Below are 17,574 nucleotides of genomic sequence, written 5' to 3'. Positions count from 1 at the left end.
TGTCAAGCCGGGCCTTAAAAACCTCTAAGGATGGAGATTCCACCACCTCCCTAGGTAACCCATTCCAGTGCTTCACCACCCTCCTAGTGAAATAGTTTTTCCTAATATCCAATCTAGACCTCCCCCACTGCAACTTGAGATCATTGCTCCTTGTTCTGTCATCTGCCACCACTGAGAACATTCTTTTTGGAATCCCCCTTCAGGTAGTTGAAGGCTGCTATCAAATCCCCCCTCACTCTTCTCTTCTGCAGACTAAATAACCCCAGTTCCCTCAGCCTCTCCTCGTAAGTCATATGCCCCAGCCCCCTAGTAATTTTCGTTGCCCTCCACTGGCCTCTCTCCAATTTGTCCACATCCTATCTGTAGTGGGGGCCCCAAAACTGGACGTAGTACTCCAGATGTGGCCTCACCAGTGCCGAATAGAGGGGAATAATCACTTCCCTCAATCTGCTGGCAATGCTCCAACTAAAGCAGCCCAATATGCCTTTATCCTTCTTGGCAACAAGGGCACACTGCTGACTCTCATCCACTGTAATCCCCGGGTCCTTTTCTGCAGAACTGCTGCTTAGGCAGTCGGTCCCCAACCTGTAGCGGTGCATGGGATTCTTCTGTCCTAAGTGCAGGACTCTGCACTTGTCCTTGTTGAACCTCATCAGATTTCTTTTGGCCCAATCCCCCAATTTGTCTAGGTCACTCTGGACCCTATCCCTACCCTCTAGTGTATCTACCTCTACTCCCAGCTTAGTGTCATCTGCAAACTTGCTGAGGGTGCAATCCATCCCATCATTCAGATAATTAATAAAGATGTTGAACAAAACCCACCCCAGGACCAACCCCTTGATACCGGCTGCCAACTAGACATCGAGCCGTTGATCACTACCCATTGAGCCCGACAATCTAGCCAGCTTTCTATCCACCTTATAGTCCAATCCATACTTTTTTTAACTTTCTGGTAAGAATACTGTGGGATACCGTATCAAAAGCTTTGCTAAAGTCAATATATATCACGTCCACCACTTTCCCCATATCCACAGAGCCAGTTGTCTCCTCATAGAAGGCAATCAGGGTGGTCAGGCATGACTTGTCCCAGTGGGATGAGAGCTGGAAAACCTGGTTCCTACATCTTTCTCTATGCAGTCCATGGTGTTGTTTTGGAAAGACAAAGTGGCTGGATCGTGCTGCACTCCAGCTGTGTCCAATGTGTGGTCTATAGAAAACTGTTTCCAGCTGGTGCAAATTAGAGCAGCCCCCAACCCTCAGCTGCTCTATTCTGAGTTTAGCCAGAGGATCAAGGAGCTTTAACTAGTTGTTGATTCTCAGACCACAGCTACACTGCGGGATAACTATAGCACCGTAGCTATAAGAGCATAACCCCAGAGGGTAGACATGGTCTGCGCAATAGAAGTGATTTTTCCTTTGCTGTAGGAACACCACCTTCCTGAGTTGCTATAGCTGTGTAGATGGAAGCATTCTTCCATTGACTTAGCTATGTCTACATTGGGAGTTGGGTCAGCATAGCTATGGTCAGGGATGTGAATTTTTCACAGCCCTGAGTGCCACAGCTATGTCGACCTAAATTGTAAATGTAGGCCAGGCCTCAGCTTCTCCTCTTCTTCCTATCCTCTTGGTGGCTGTGTGGAAATGGAAAGGTAAAAGTTTTATTTAAAAAAAATGCACTCTAGTCAAAATTAATAAAATGAGTTTAAATTTGTTTCAAGTTTTAAAATGAATAAGAAGCTTTCAATAACTGATGACTTGAAACCTAGTCAAAGTGATGCTTTAAAAAAATCTGCTTTCCTGTGTAAATTGGCATGCCCGTTAGTGGCACCTGCTTATTGTAATGCACTGAAGGTAATACTTAGCCTTTGTGGAGTTATCTCTGTATATCTAATTGATTTAATGGTGGTACAGTGTTTTGATTTAACTATACAATAATTTCCTTTTTTAATCTTACATTTAATATGATGACAATTAAAACCTTTGCTAATCAGATTGAGTCAAACCATGCTTCAAGTATAGTAGTGAACAAATCTAGAAAAATGCTTTCTCTTTTTTATTTTGTTTAAGTTATGTTTCCTTTTTAAAACAGGTTTCTGCTTTGGATCAAAGAGATGATCGTTTGAAACTTGCAGAGTTTAAATTGGTCTTGATATCCGCTGCTGCCAAAATGTTATCAGATGGTTCAATGAATGCTTCAGTCAAGTTAGCAAACTGCACATTAGATGATAAACGACTGACAGTCCAGAAGACAACTCCAAGGTGTTAATTTTGCATAAAAGATTAAATTGTTGTTCATCAGTGGTTGTTGGCTAGTCCTAGGGCTGCTAACACTACCGACAAGTTGCTATTTGAGTTTGTTAAATTACCTGTCTTATAAATACAGTTTGGAAAGTAACTAAAATTTGTGTGTATGCACAGATTGGGTCATATATTCTGCATGCTACTTGCTCTTTCTTACAGATATTACCTGGAGCCTATCAATATTGGTGGGATACTAATAGTATTTTCAAGTTGGAAAAAATGTCGTCTTTTACAAGACAATAGATAAGATATACGGAGAGAATTGTGCCTATATATGTCAGTAGGAAATTTTTTTTTTTCAGTGCAGCAATAAAATATATATATAGATATATATATCACTTAAGTGAACATTAAAATGCAGCTGAAAGAGGACATACTCAGTAATTCATCTGCAGGTTTCATCATGGTTTCTCTGGTGTCTTGTTTATTATATTTTTAGATACTATTAAAAGGATTTGAAACGTGAAACACTACATTTAAAATCGTCACAGTGAAACCCCTTAAGATTTGTACATTAGCACAGTTTTAATATTGATCATTAGCACAGTTTTAATATTTCAAGTGTTATCTTGATGTGTGAGTGTTTACCTTTTCAAGTAATTGGTCTGTTAGGCATCCACCACTATAGCATGAATACTGTGCCTAACATTGTATGAAGGTGTGTTAATGAACAGTAACACATACACCTCTACCTCGATATAACGCTGTCCTCGGGAGCCAAAAAATCTTACCTCGTTATAGGTGAAACCGTGTTGTATCAAACTTGCTTTGATCCGCTGGAGCGCGCAGCCCTGCCGCCGCCCACCCCACTTCCCCCGGAGCGCTGCTTTACCACATTATATCCGAATTCGTGTTATATCGGGTCGCGTTATATTGGGGTAGAGGTGTACTATTATGTTTTATTAGTTGGTAGCATTCATAACATTAGTGTCAATTTAGTTTACAACCTACACAATCTTATGTAATACATAACATAGAACTTTGATTTTTTGAATACTATTAGATTTTATGAACTATTCTTATCTACAAAAAATATAGTATTAAAGTCATGGGAGAACATAAAAACATTGAACTTTGTCATATTCTGAATGCTATATTAACAAATTCACAAAGCCACTGTTCTGGAATTAAGTGGCCATCAAGGATATCTATGTTTTTTTGCGGTGGCCATCAAGGATATCTATGTTCTTTAGCCTCTAGCAACAAGGAGGCTGAGTTAACTATTCTGTTTATTTCATGTTTCACCTCTGTAACTTTCTTCTATCTTTTTTGAATGGTAAAGTGAGGTCCTACTCAGAAAGCTGCAAATGGCACCTGGTGCTCAATGTTATATTTTAGTTATAAATTGAGACCCTTTAGGCTATAAGTATAAAGTTGAATTTTTCTATCTGTTGTTCCTACAGAGCAGAGTTTTCCTTTTCATGCATCATCAGCATTAATAAAGATCATTTGGAACAAATTTTACTTTTTTATACCAGTGCAGCACCAATATCTTCAAAATATGCCCACAATGGCATCTGTGTGTATCCATTACTACCTAGGGATTTGAATAGATATAACTAATTAGAACTTAGATAGTTCTGCTAATGTATCAGAAAGACTGGACTCCAGCACACTCTTAGTTTGTTGCCTTTTCATTGCCAACAAGAACACAGCAGTAAAAACTTAGTCACCAAAGCCAGTATTTATGATTGACTGTCCAAGAAGAGCAGATCTGCTGAGTAAGAAAGTGCAGTTTCTTAAAGTTGCTTTTTAGAGTTGTGTGTTATTTTAACATCATTTTTTGGTTAATGCTTATATTGGTGGGTTTTCTAATTTTTTTAAAAAGTGGTTCTTTTTTTTAAAAAAAGGAACTTCTGCTAATGTCATATTCTAGACAGAATGAGAACTCTCCTTGAGTATGAGAATGAATTGTTCATATTAGAGGCCTGGTCTGCTTTTGAAAGTGTCTTATTGTACACTGTCTTAATTGTCTTTCAGAATGGTGGAAATGAAACATGGATCTGAAAAGAAGGACATGGTGGATGTAAGCTACAAGCAGGGGAGAGATGGCACTGTTCTGGACACAATTGTTCAAGACATATATCTCTGTGCGAGCATGGAATTTCTACTTACTGTTGCAGATATATTCTTAAAGGCTAGTGCAGAAAGTGCTGCTGCACAGAGGAATATCAAGCAAACTTTAGCTGTAAAGGAGCAAGGTTGGTAACCTTTTTTTATATATAAGTTTCTAACTTTAGCATAGAACCATAATACTAAGTTTAGGCTGCTTCCCGGTTTGGCTCCCATGTCTTAAAAAGTCTCCCTTCTTCAGTATGTCAAACAACCTCAGTCTTACTATTCTATTCCAGTCTAACAACTTATTTTTCTGCTAGTCTTCCATGGTTGTGTATTCTCTTGTGCATGATTACCAGACACATGCCAACTACCATCAGTGGATATGTTTTGCTTTGTTATCTATGTGTTAGTTGAAATAGATTTTTACTGACGATTCAAATGGAATCCTTTCAAGCATACTTAGTGACTTTTTACTCAACAACAAATGGAAATACAGTATATATGTAAACATAGATATCAGTATAGTTATAGTAATTTCTTGGTGGGTTCAAACAATAGGTTTAACTTAAATGGTTTTTTTTTTTTTTTCAGCATCTATGCAACCGGTATCTTCAATGGAAATGAACATTATTGTTAAAAATCCAGAGATCGTGTTTGTGGCTGATTTAACAAGAAGTGATGCTCCTGCATTGGTGGTCACAACGCAGTGTGAGATCTTTATTAAGAACAGCCCTCAAATGTATAAAATGACAGCTGCTGTTAAAGATATACAAATGAAAGCCTGCCCCTTTCTTGCAGAAAAGAGAAAAGGGAACATCACTACAGTGAGTTTTCCTTTGAAATATAATCTGACTATCTGCAAATTACAATATAATTGGTGTTGTAAATCCTGTTCTTTGACTAATATATATAAAATAACTAATCTGAGTTTGTGGATTTAATGTTTAAAATGTTGGTGAAAAATTATTCTTGAGTGAATAGCCATCTGGCAGTCTCTGGCTATGCTACAGCATTTTATACTGTTAGTATGTTTGTTTTCTCTGAGTTAGTGGAGGGATCACAAACCCTCTGGGTTAGTTTTAAATGTTTTTCAGAAGTACAGCTGCTAGTGTTTACTGCTAAGCTTTTTTTTTTTTTTTTTTTTGAGAACGGCTGTTCTTTGTTCTTCTACAGCGTTCGTGATTGTATGATTCCAATTTGTGGCTTTTGGGGTTTTTTCATAAGTAAAAATTGTGAGTCTAAGGGAAGAAAATGTTATAGTTCCGATATAACCTAAGCATATAGATAACATGTTTCTGGGAATGCACTATTAACACTGTCTCAGCTTTCAAGGCTTTTTGATTAATTTAGAACATTTTTGGTGTGTGAATTTTTCTGAGACGACACAATGTGAGAAAAAGGGACGTCAGTCTCCAGTTTTTTTCCAATGAGAATATAGACTGCCAGTGGTACAATTTAAATATCTTCTTTGTGTTAAGATCCACAGATGTTTTACAATGGCACTTCGGCCTGCTTGCAGCTTGGGGACAGAACCAGGCCTGTCAGTGATTGGGAGCAGGGGAATGTTCTCCCCCTGAAGATCCGTTCATTTTTTTTCTTCCTCTGCAGAAGTTAGTGGGTCAGCCAGCCCTCCTAACTGCAGAGCTTTTCTGAGGGAAATTCCAATTTTTGTATCAAATGTTTAAATTAATATTTAGGCTCAATAATGTATGTCTAATTCCCAGGCAGGTGGCATGCTGCATTTGCCTTTTGGGGAGGTATTTGCAGTGGTTCCACTCCCTCTTTGAGGTATTTGCAGTAGCTGGTACCGTTTCAAGTTTCAGGGAGTGAGCGAAGACAAGAAAAGCCAGAGACAAAAGGAGAGGCCTGTGTCTCCTGCTTCCCGCTCTCCCTCTAGATTGTCTTGTGGAGGAGCTAGACTGGGTCTGTAGGCAGAGTGCAGTTTCCTTCACAGTCCAAAGGGCAGCATACCAGATTGAGGGGAGGGGTTATGCCTGAGTCCCTGTGGCCCACATAATCAGTGATGCCTCCAGCTCAGCTGCCACCTCCACTTCCCCACAGGTCCCAGATTGAGAGCACTGGATACAGCATGGACACTGCCAGCTCCAGAGAGTGTTGTAAGAAGCCTTCGGGCCCAGCTTCCTCCTCCTACCGCCACCTCTATGGCCTGGTCTACACTGGGGGGGGGCTGGGATCGATCTAAGATACTCAACTTCAGGTACGAGAATAGCGTAGCTGAAGTCGACATATCTTAGATCGACTTAGAATCACTTACTTCGCGTCCCCAGTCGACTCTGCTTCTGCCTCTCGCCGTGGTGGAGTTCCGGAATCGATGGCAGAGTGATCTATCCGCGTCTAGTGTAGACGCGGATAAATCGATCCCCAATAGATCGATCACTACCCGCCGATCCGGTGGGTAGTGTAGACGTACCCTATAATAGCCTCCTCAAGAATCCCTACTCATATCCTGGACTGAGACCTTCAGGAGAAACACAGAACTGTCTGGTCCATATACATCCCATGCAGTAGAGAGGGGTGTTGCTTCTTGGGAACCCATCCTTGAGCCTCAGGCTTCTACCTTCCTTGAGAGAGCCAAAAGGGGCCTCTGTGTGGGAGGAGAGACAAATAAACCCAGCCTCCTTCAGTATGTCTACATTGCAAAATAAAACCCCATAGCAGCAAGTCTGATCCCATGTCTGTAGACTCTAGTTTGCTGGTCTCGTGCTGTGGCACTAAAAATAGAATTGTAGACTCCCGCTTAGGCTGGATCTATGGATCTGAATCCTGGCAAGGAGGTGGGTCTCACAGCCTGAGCTCCAGCCCTAGTTGAAACATCTACAAATTTATTTTAGCACCATAGCATGAGTCTGAGTCTATAGACCTGGGGTCTAAGTCTCACAGCTGCATTTGTGTGTGTGTGTGTGTGTGTGTGTGCAGTTTAGACATATCTTTTGAGAACAAGGGAAATAGCTAGCCATTTGAAATATTTTGGAGCAATCTCTGAGCCCAATTTCACTTCCTGCTGAAGCAAGATTCTTCTTTGAGTGGTTGCAGATGTGTGTTCCACTCAGGTGCATGCTCGCCCAATGCACCGAAGTCGAAGCAGGAACTGTTGGGGTGGCGCTTGTGCCCTCTAGCGCTTCCCTTGGCTATATAAAGGCTATGCTACCCCTGAACTGCTTCAGTTCCACCTGCATCTTGAGTCAGAGCATTCAGTATGGTGTCTCACCTTGCGCTCTTTATCACAGTGTTCGTGCGTTTTTTTTCTGTAAGTAGGTAAGTTTAGTAATACCTTAGGGTTTAGTTTAGATTAGTAACATTTTAGCCCAAGCTGATGCATTTTCTGGGTTTTAAACATTTAACCGTCATGTGAGGTTGCTAGCCCTACTAGTGACCCCCCACATCTGAAGTTTATTGTGCCTTGGAGAAGGGCATATTAAGGAAAGGTGCTCCATCTGTAAGTTATTTAAGAGAAGGTGACGAGGAACTTGTGTTTGAAAACGCACCTTATGGAGACGGGGCCTGCTTAGGGACCACCGGAGAGTGCCTGAGCCGATACAGATGGGGACTTCACATCCAATCTCCTTTCCTTCTCCCAGAAGGAAGAGGGATCGTTCCCCTTCCTACAAAACAGACTGGGGCTGCTCCAGAGTTTAAAGCGATTCCTCCTCCCTGTTTAACAGGAGTGCAGACTGGCACTGAGAGTCTTCCAGTATGTGGGATAGAACTGGCATGTTCTGCTATCTAGTACCGATGCCTCATCAATGAGACTCCATACTGTCAACTCTGATACTGCCCCGGGGGTTTCTGTTTAGTCTGGTACCAAAAACTGTAGTCTCCAAATCATCGATGAATCAGGTACCAGTATATTTGTTGTGGCGAGTCAGGAACAGACAGGCATTTACTCAAGAACACTAGACAATGGTGGCTTTGTCTTCTGTATCCTTGGCACCTCTTGGCTTGATGGCTGACTTGTCCACACCACCTCAGACCCAGGGCCCTGGGGTACAGTCAGCTTCCTGATTGGTATTGGAGGACTGCCAGTGCAAATGCTGTCTTTGGTACTAACAACAATTCCAACGGAGTCTACATCTTCAGTTCCAATGCCTGCTTTGGCACCGAGTATGAGTATGATGCCTTTACTGGTTCTCAAAGTGTCTTCGACTGTACCGTCGTCAGATCTAATAAGGCCAGCATGTTGGACTGTAGATGGTGCAGGTTGTTTATTGGCTTCACCTGGAGTGGCTCCTCCATTACCGCCAGACTACTTGGAAGGGTCTTCAGGTTCAAGTGTAGAAATGTCTCCTTCACCTTCACGGTACTGTTCTTGGAAATTGTCAGGACCCGGGCATCAGCATCGGTGATGGGATCATTACGGCTCCTGTAATAGGGATGAATCTCCCTGGCTTAGCTCCTACTGGCCACCAATGCTATGCCTCTGTGCAGAGTAGCCTCTTTGAAATCCCTGGGATTATTTAGCAAGGTCTCAATCATCTGCTCATTCTAGGGCTAGATTAACTGTTCCTCCGGTGGTCTCTCTGCCTGGGTCACCTGTGCTATAGCCACAGGTCAAGGGGGTTCCCTCTAACCAGGTACAACTTGATCCTGTGGTACAGTCAAATGTATTACCATAAGAGAGTCCAGTAGTTCTGCTTCCCTCTTCTTCCTCTTCATCAGATGATCCTATACTGCCTGTGTTCTCTTCTACAGTACCAGAGGATTTAAAATCATATCTGTTTGAGACAAACAGCATTGTCATTGGGTGTTCAGGCTGGGTGTGTTCAGGAGGACACCCCTAAGTTAGTGATGTTCTTCAATTCTCAGTTCCTGGGAGACTTGCTTTTCCTCTAAATGAAGCAATATTGGAGCCTGAAAAATCCGCGTGCAATACCCCCAGCATCTATAACACCCAGAGCTAAACATAGCAACAAGAGTTATGTTTCCATGCAAGGTTTTGGGTGTTTTTTCTTGCATCACCTCACAGTACATAAGAACATATGAATGGCCATACTGGGTCAGACCAAAGGTCCATCTAGCCCAGTATCCTGTCTTTCAATGGTGGCCATGACCATAAAGGACTTACTGTTTGTCTTTTTTTGAGAAAACTGACAAGACTTTACATGTTTTAAGGACTTCCGAGCTACTGTATCGTCATTGGGGTTTACACTGAGGCCACAGTGTGTCACTTTGAGGGTCACAACAACACGAGCAATATCGCACTCAGTGATACTTTTGCCCTCATCCTATCCTGCTAGGCAGAAAGACTTTCCCAGAAGAGGACATAAATCACAGAGGAGATCATCTTCTGGGTCTAGTTTTAGTCAACCATACTTTTATAGTGAGAGCAATGTACCAGTTGTGAATGTTTCAACCTTGGTTCCTCAGTTTGGGAACAGGCTGTCTCAATTCTACAGTGCTTGGGGAAGCAATAACTACAGACAGATGGGTGCTGAGCACTGTGGGATCGGGTTATGCAATAGTTCTGTCTATCCCATTCCTCCCCAACCTGAGCCTTTTCAGGGACCCTTCTCATGAGCCGCTGCTTCTTCAGCACGTCCAGACTTTGTGTGCTCTGGGAGCTATGCAGGAGGTTCTTCCTTTTCTTCAGGGAAAGGAATTCTACTCCGGTACTTCCTGATCCCCAAGTCCAAGGAAGGGTGAGACCTATCTTCGATCTGCCTGGTTTCAATAAATACATCAAGTATTTGAGATTCCACATGGTTACCCTCGCTTACTATTCTTCCTCCATTGAATCACAATGTCTGATTTGTTGCTCTCAATCTTCAGGATGCCTAGTTCCCTGTGCCAATTTTCCCAGGCCACAGAAAGTTCCTGAGATTCATTGTCGCCTGCCAACACTATCAGTACATGGTTCTCCCATTTGTCCCATCATCAGCCCCAGGCATATTTACCAAATGCATGATGGTGGTAACTGCTTATCTCAGAAGGAAGGGAATTCATGTCTTCTCATACCTAAAGTATGGCTAGTGAGAGGTAGATCCGAGGGACAAATCCTCAGTCGTGTCCAGTTCACACTGAACCTCTTCGATCAACTGTGGTTGATTTTGAACAAAGCAGTGTCGAGTTGACTACAGCTCAAAAAATCAAGCTCATTGGAGCCTTACTACACTTCATGAATTTGAGGCCCTTTCTCTCATATGAGCGATTCCAGGCAATTTATTGCCTTTGTCTGGATCTGCAGTCTCATCCTTTGACCGTGGTCCATGCGTACCTGACATTACTAGGACGTATGGCCACATGCACTTATATGGTTCAGCATGTGAGATTGCGTCTTCATCCTTTTCAGTCATGACTGAAGCTGGTCTATCACCTAAGCTGCCAGTCATTGGACAGGCTTGTCTTAGTGCCTCTAGAGATACTGGATTCTCTTCAGGGGTAAGCAAAATGGAACAATGTTGCCAGGGTGTTCCCTTTGCGTGTCCTCTGCCAACCAGAAATATAATCACTGTTGCCTCCATAATAGGTTGGGGGAGCACGTTTAGGAACATTAAAGGTTTAGGGTTTGTGCTTGGAATGGGAATTGTTGTTCTGTATCAATGTCTGACATTTACAATGCATGGGACTGTGCCTTCTGATCAGGAGAGCAATGGTTCACATACTCACCAAAGATACCACCATAACATATTATGTGAACAAGCAAGGACCAGCCCACTCCAGCGAGCTTTGTCAGGAAACAAAGTTTTGGGACTTCTGTGTCAAGGAAGACATAATACCCACAGCGGCACACTTACCAACTCTCAAAACCAGCTGGCTGATCATCTCAGCAGGACTTTCTCTGACAACCACGAGTGGTCTCTAAAGAGCTGTGGGGTAAAGTCCATGTTCAGGAATCGTGCATTCCATAGGTTGACCTTTTTGCAACAAAGCATAACTAGTGCTGTCAATTTTGTTTCTGAGCAGGACTTAGTTTAGGGTCTCTAGCTGATGCCTTCCATCTGAACTAGGGAACAGACCTGATGGATGCCTTTCCTCCATCCCTCTTGCTTCTCAGGTTATCCTCAAACGTGAAGTTGGATCATGCAAGACTGATATTTATTGTGCCAGGTTGGCCAGGATTATATTGGTTCTCCGACCTTCTCGGTCTGTCTGTTTGACCTCCCAGATCCTACTCTCCTTCCTCACCTGCTGACTCAGTACCATGGCCAGGTTGTTCATCCAGTACTTCACGCTGTGGATGGTATGTTGTTTGATTAGGAAGAAGAACAATGCATGGAAGCAGTACATAGGATCCTGCTTAATAATAGAAAGCCATCTACTAGATCTACTTATTTGGCTAAATGGAAACATTTTTCAGTTTGATCAATATCAAAGGGAGCTCAACTCATGTCAGCTCATGTTCAGGACATTGTGGGCTACCTGTTACATTTGAAGTCCTCTGGTATGGCTTTTAACTCATTGAGGGTTCACTTGGCAGCAGTCTCAGTTGTTTCATCATCCAATCCAAGAAAAATCAATTTTCCTAAACTCCATGGTAGTGAGATTTCTAAAAGGTATTATCCATCTCTTTCCACCTATGAAGGAAATGATCCTGTTTAGTACCATACTGCGCTGGCTGCCCTCTTGGGTCCTCCGTTTGATCTGGTGGCAACCTGCTCATTGTTTCTCTATTCCCAAAACCCAGCTTTTCTTATGGCTATAATGTCCACAAGAAGTGTCAGCAAATTACAAGCCATAATGGCAGAATTTCCATTTATTCAGTTATTCAAAGACAGTGTCCTTAAGACTACATTCAAAGATTTTGTCCAAGGTGGTTTCACAATTTCACCTTAATCAAGTTATTTACTTGCCTTTATTCTTTCCTAAGCTGCACTGAAATGCGGGTGATCAGCATATCCATACATTAGATCTGAGGCGGTCCTTGACATTCTATCTCGAAAGGACTAAACCATTTCGTACATCACCTTGACTTTTTGTCCACTGTGCAGATCCGATGAAAGATCAGCTGCTTTCTGCACAGACTGTTTCCAGGTAGATAACTTCCTGTATTACCACAGTGTATGGAGTAGCTCAAACTATGCCCTGGCGGACATTATAGGTTCATTCAACAAGAGTCCAAGGGACATTGATCATATTTGTCAACAATGTTTCAGTGTTAGATATTTGTAGGGCTACTACATGGTCTTCAGTGCATACTTTAACCAAAGATTATGCTATTACTGCAGCATAGGTCACATGCAAACTTTGGGGAGGCAGTTATGCAGTCATTGTTTAAGTAGACTCTGAACCCTACTGCCTGCCGGAACGGCTTATGAGTCACCTGAGTGGAATACATGTCTTCAACCACGCAAAGAAGAAAAAAATTACTTACCTGTATTGTCACTGTTGTTCTTCAAGATGTGGGTGCAGACCTGTCCTCCATGACTCACCCTCTGTCCACTCTTCTAATGTGAAGGAACTGAGGGGGGTCAGGGCAGTGCTGCCCTTATATAGCCATGGGAGGGGCTACATAGGCCAGAGGGCACAAGCACTGTCCCAGTGGGTGCTACCAAGCCAAGTTCTCTGGCTTCAGTGCACTGGTTGTGCATACACCTGGGCGGTCTGCAACCATGTCTTAAAGATGGTAAGTAACAATTTTTTATGGGGACAAACTTCCAAAGGAGAAATAAATGAATAATCAAATCAGCTCTGTTTCCCTGTTCACCCTTACAGAGTACAGCATGGGGGATAATCACCAATGTCAGATTCTTCTGCTGACAGCCCGAGTGCAGCATGACAAATCAATGCAAAAAGACCAGGTCATACACTTCTGTACATGCACAAACTACAAAGGGAATTCTTCATCCTTAGAGGAGAAGGCCAGCAGTTCAAATCAAGTTATAGAATCAAGTAGTTATATAATATAGAGTAGTGTCTGTTGATCCACACATGCTCCTTCACTCTCTTCCTGCCGCCAACCAAGGAGATAAAGGGCAGGGCAGACCAACTGACAAGACTGATTCTGACCCCAAGTGGCAAGCGGGCTGAAGGACCATTGTAATGGCTCTGTGGATCTTACTACTCAAAGAATGGACATTTTCTGGTAAAAATGGGTACTTTTTCCCTATCATTCACTTTTGATATTGAGCGAGAAACAGTCTATTATGGCTGAAATATTGTTTGCTCCATTCGCTTTTGTTTCTGTTCTCTCATATCAGAAGGGATGCTAATATTAAGAGTCAAGTTTTTCATTTTAAAGAACCAACAGAATTATCACTAGTAACTCTTTCCCTTAAATCTTCCTAATAGCATTTTAGAGGAGATATTTTTCTAGCTAAGCATGTATTTTTACTCCAGTTACTATATATTTTTAGAGTTGACCATGAATTCTTTCTTCTTCAGGTATTGCAGCCTTGTGATTTCTTCTTCAAAATGGTGCAGTCAGGTACTAATCCACAAATGGCTGACCTATCAATTAAATCCTTAACAATAAAGGTAAGTTGAAATGTAGTTTTTGTGTCCTGTCTTCCTCCTCCTCCTCCTCCTCCCCCACTGGCTTTTAAAGTTATTGGTTTTGTTTTAAAATTTTGATGTAACTATAAAATTAACACAATCTAAACACATTTCATAGTCTTGCATCTCCTGTTGCTTACTATATTGAAACAAAAGAAGAAAAAGCCTTTCATATGTACTGCAGTCATGTCACCTCATTTTTATATGGTGACTCATATGATAGGTTTGGACAAAAATCACCCTATTTCCACGAGGTATAGTTGCTTGTGAAAAGAAAGATTTAGCCATGCCACCAAGTTATTAGAAATTACATTTTTTCCTGCTCTGGTTTTAAGTGTGCTACGGTCATGCCCCACTCAGATTTGGTTCCTGTGTATGTATTTTAGAGAGCCACGTTGATCACCTGTGCATCAGTGGGAGAATTTTCTGGATTGACAAGTGGTGTGCTGCAGTTGTGTTAATTTTTCAATGGTTCAGTAACATTGTGGAATGGAATCACTTGCTGTAACCTCAGTTATGCAAATAATCCTACAATCACCATTGCATAATACATTGGTCACTGTTTAGGTGGCTTGTCTGGTTTGCTTTCTGCATTCCATCCCCATTTTCATACACTTTGGAAACATGTGCACAGAGGACTTCTGGTTTGGGCAGCATGATGGTTGTAAACTGTGTTAAAATAAATAACAAGAAATATTCTAGATAATGTCTCAGAATTTCAGCAATCAATAGGTGGATCTGTTCACATCCAGAAAAAATGCCACAGCAAAGCTCTTTTTCATATGGGAAGTAAACCAAAGGACACTAGGAATGAATGATCTTACACTAATGTTGGCCAAACTGAGTACGTTTATCTCCCTCATCATGCAACTGCTACACTTACCACATCTGAGAAGCAAAAGATAAGTGAGAGGAAACAATAATCACAGTTGTCAGATGGTGAAGGCAGCCGTGATTCTCCAACTTAGTGAAACTCACACAGTGCCTATCACATTATCCATTAAAAGGTTGGACCTCTTGTAACAGGAAGCACTACTTGAGCCTGATTACTGAAAGGGGAGTGTTAACAAAAAGGGGGATACTCCAGGTTGGACGATGTACTTCTTTCCTCACTCCAACCATTCTCACCCTCAGTCCATGCTAAAAAAAATTCAAGACTTCTGTTAGAGCAGTGGTTACCAAACTTTGTTGCTTCATGAACCACCTTCTTAAAAAAATGACTTTTGAGGTACCATCTGCAAATTTATCCTTTTTGTACGCATTTATTTTAGGCAATACTAGACTTAAGTATTTCTGGACTCAAATGCCTAAGGAAGCCTAAAATGTTAGATTATAACATCTATTTTAATCATCTGAGGTTTTAAGACAGTGAATCAAAAAGCACAATGAAGAAGTGATGACAGTTTGTCTTCGTGTAGATTATAAGAAAAAATATGTTAAATGACCTCTTGATATATTTTGGTATGTCATGGAAGCAAATCAGTGGCATAACTTTTTAATTTATCAAATTTCAGTTCAGAGTTCCTGCTAATTCTTATCAGGAATATAGTTGAACACAAGCCAAACTTCACTATGCTTACCTTTTTACAAAATGTAAATGAAGAAAATACAAAACATTTTGAGTAGCTCTGAGACAATTTTAAGGGTATTCTTGCTTCATAGAACATAGTTGCTTTATGTCAGGTAAGATGTTGGGGAGCTTCAACTGAAGATCCAGTCCTACACTGAGATGCATCCTTTACTTGTTTTTAATGACAACCAGAGCAAAAAAATTAATCTCACAGAGCTACATAGTGCTGAAGGACATCAAAAATTCCAAATCTCTGTCCAGTATCAGGCTAAACTCCTTTTTTCTTTTCATCCAAAAGTCTCTGAGCTGCATTTTATTGAGTTTGAGTCCACCATCACATGACAGTTCAATCAACTTTTACTTTTCATTTGACAGGGTGCCTGGTATTGAAAATGAATCCCTGATCTAATTCTCATTTGTTACACTGTCAGGAAAATATTCATTAAACTTGGTAACCAAATTAAGGCAGTGTTCTCTTATGGTCAGTAGTGAGATCATGATGAATTTTCAAGTAATTTTCAGTGAGGAAACTTTCCAAAGCTGGGAGTCATTGGCAGGTTCTCTTCTTCTTTTCATGCCGTCTTTTCTTTATCATTGCTCTTGATTTGTTGTGAACATTAAAAAGTATAATTTTCATTCTCTGTAAGCTGGCATTTAGTTTGACACACACAACAAGTCAGCTCAATAGGCTAGTCTTGACAGCTATAATTCATACGAAAGCAATCAGCACATTCAAAACTAAAATAATTGAGGAAAATGTGTGCCTCTGAATGGAGTTCAGAGACACAAGTCAGCACCTTCCCATGCATTAGCACTTCCCATTTCATTGCACATAACAGAAGCAAACGTGAGTTCAGTGCTCATGGTTAAATAAAAATGACCACCTTTACAGTAGGATCCTGAACAACTTTCTGATTGACAGGGATGTTTTGGCAACTAGTGCCTTGCAGTGAATATTTCAGGGAGTAAATTTAGCATTGGACACCACTTATTTAATTTTTGTCAAAACACTGCCAAATTTTAGTCACTTCTCATGCTCCATCAGAGCACACACTTGACACTGTTTTCTCACTCCACACCATTTCCTGCAATAAACTCAGTTTAAAAATTTATTCTGCTGTTGTACATCTTGACAAATCTTCTCAAAACAAGAATTATTCTTTAACTTTAAAGAATTATTCTTTGGATAAATGTAAAGTAATGCACATTGGAAAAAATAACCCCAACAATACATACAATATGATGGGGGCTAATTTAGCTACAAGAAGTCAGGAAAAAGATCTTGGAGTCATCGTGAATAGTTCTCTGAAGATGTCCGCGCAGTGTGCAGAGGCGGTCAAAAAAGCAAACAGGATGTTAGGGATCATTAAAAAGGGGATAGAGAATAAGACTGAGAATATATTATTGCCCTTATATAAATCGATGGTACGCCCACATCTCGAATACTGCGTACAGATGTGGTCTCCTCATCTAAAAAAAGATATACTGGCACTAGAAAAGGTTCAGAAAAGGGCAACTAAAATGATTAGTGGCTTGGAACGGGTCCCATATGAGGAGAGATTAAAGAGGCTAGGACTCTTCAGCTTGGAAAAGAGGAGACTAAGGGGGGATATGATAGAGGTATATAAAATCATGAGTGATGTGGAGAAAGTGGATAAGGAACAGTTATTTACTTATTCCCATAATACAAGAACTAGGGGTCAGCAAATGAAATTAATAGGCAGCAGGTTTAAAACAAATACAAGGAAGTTCTTCTTCACGCAGCGCACAGTCAACTTGTGGAACTCCTTACCTGAGGAGGTTGTGAAGGCTAGGACTATAACAGTGTTTAAAAGAGAACTGGATAAATTCATGGTGGTTAAGTCCATTAATGGCTATTAGCCAGGATGGGTAAGGAATGGTGTCCCTAGCCTCTGTTTGTCAGAGGGTGGAGATGGATGGCAGGAGAGAGATCACTTGATCATTGCCTGTTGGTCCACTCCCTCTGGGGCACCTGGCATTGGCCACTGTCGGTAGACAGGATACTGGGCTAGATGGACCTTTGGTCTGACCCGGTACGGCCGTTCTTATGTTCTTAACTGTAATTTCTGAATCAAACCATTTAAGAAACTGAGCAAAATTAGTGATATTGCTCCTTGCATCTAATTTCAATTAAAAGAATTTATTTTGTTTACACATTCTATGAACTTTTGCTT

General features: G+C 41.2%; 1 protein-coding gene across 2 annotated transcripts in view; it reads left to right on the top strand.

Annotated features, from left to right (window-relative positions):
• The window catches only part of VPS13A (vacuolar protein sorting 13 homolog A), a 273,789-nt gene that overhangs the window by 128,652 nt on the left and 127,563 nt on the right, over positions 1 to 17,574 (top strand). For both annotated transcript variants that reach the window (XM_026652410.2, XM_026652411.2), the window contains exons 37-40: positions 2,090 to 2,259; positions 4,282 to 4,502; positions 4,951 to 5,183; positions 13,699 to 13,791. In XM_026652410.2, coding sequence (XP_026508195.1) covers positions 2,090 to 2,259; positions 4,282 to 4,502; positions 4,951 to 5,183; positions 13,699 to 13,791 — 717 coding nt within the window. The remainder of the gene's footprint in view (positions 1 to 2,089; positions 2,260 to 4,281; positions 4,503 to 4,950; positions 5,184 to 13,698; positions 13,792 to 17,574) is intronic.

The sequence above is a fragment of the Terrapene carolina genome, unplaced genomic scaffold (assembly GCF_002925995.2).
Source record: "Terrapene carolina triunguis isolate 2854851 unplaced genomic scaffold, T_m_triunguis-2.0 Scaffold113, whole genome shotgun sequence".
NCBI classification, from domain to species: domain Eukaryota; kingdom Metazoa; phylum Chordata; order Testudines; family Emydidae; genus Terrapene; species Terrapene triunguis.
The sequence above is the reverse complement of the archived record's forward strand: the minus strand, read 5'-3'. Positions and strand labels throughout refer to the sequence as shown.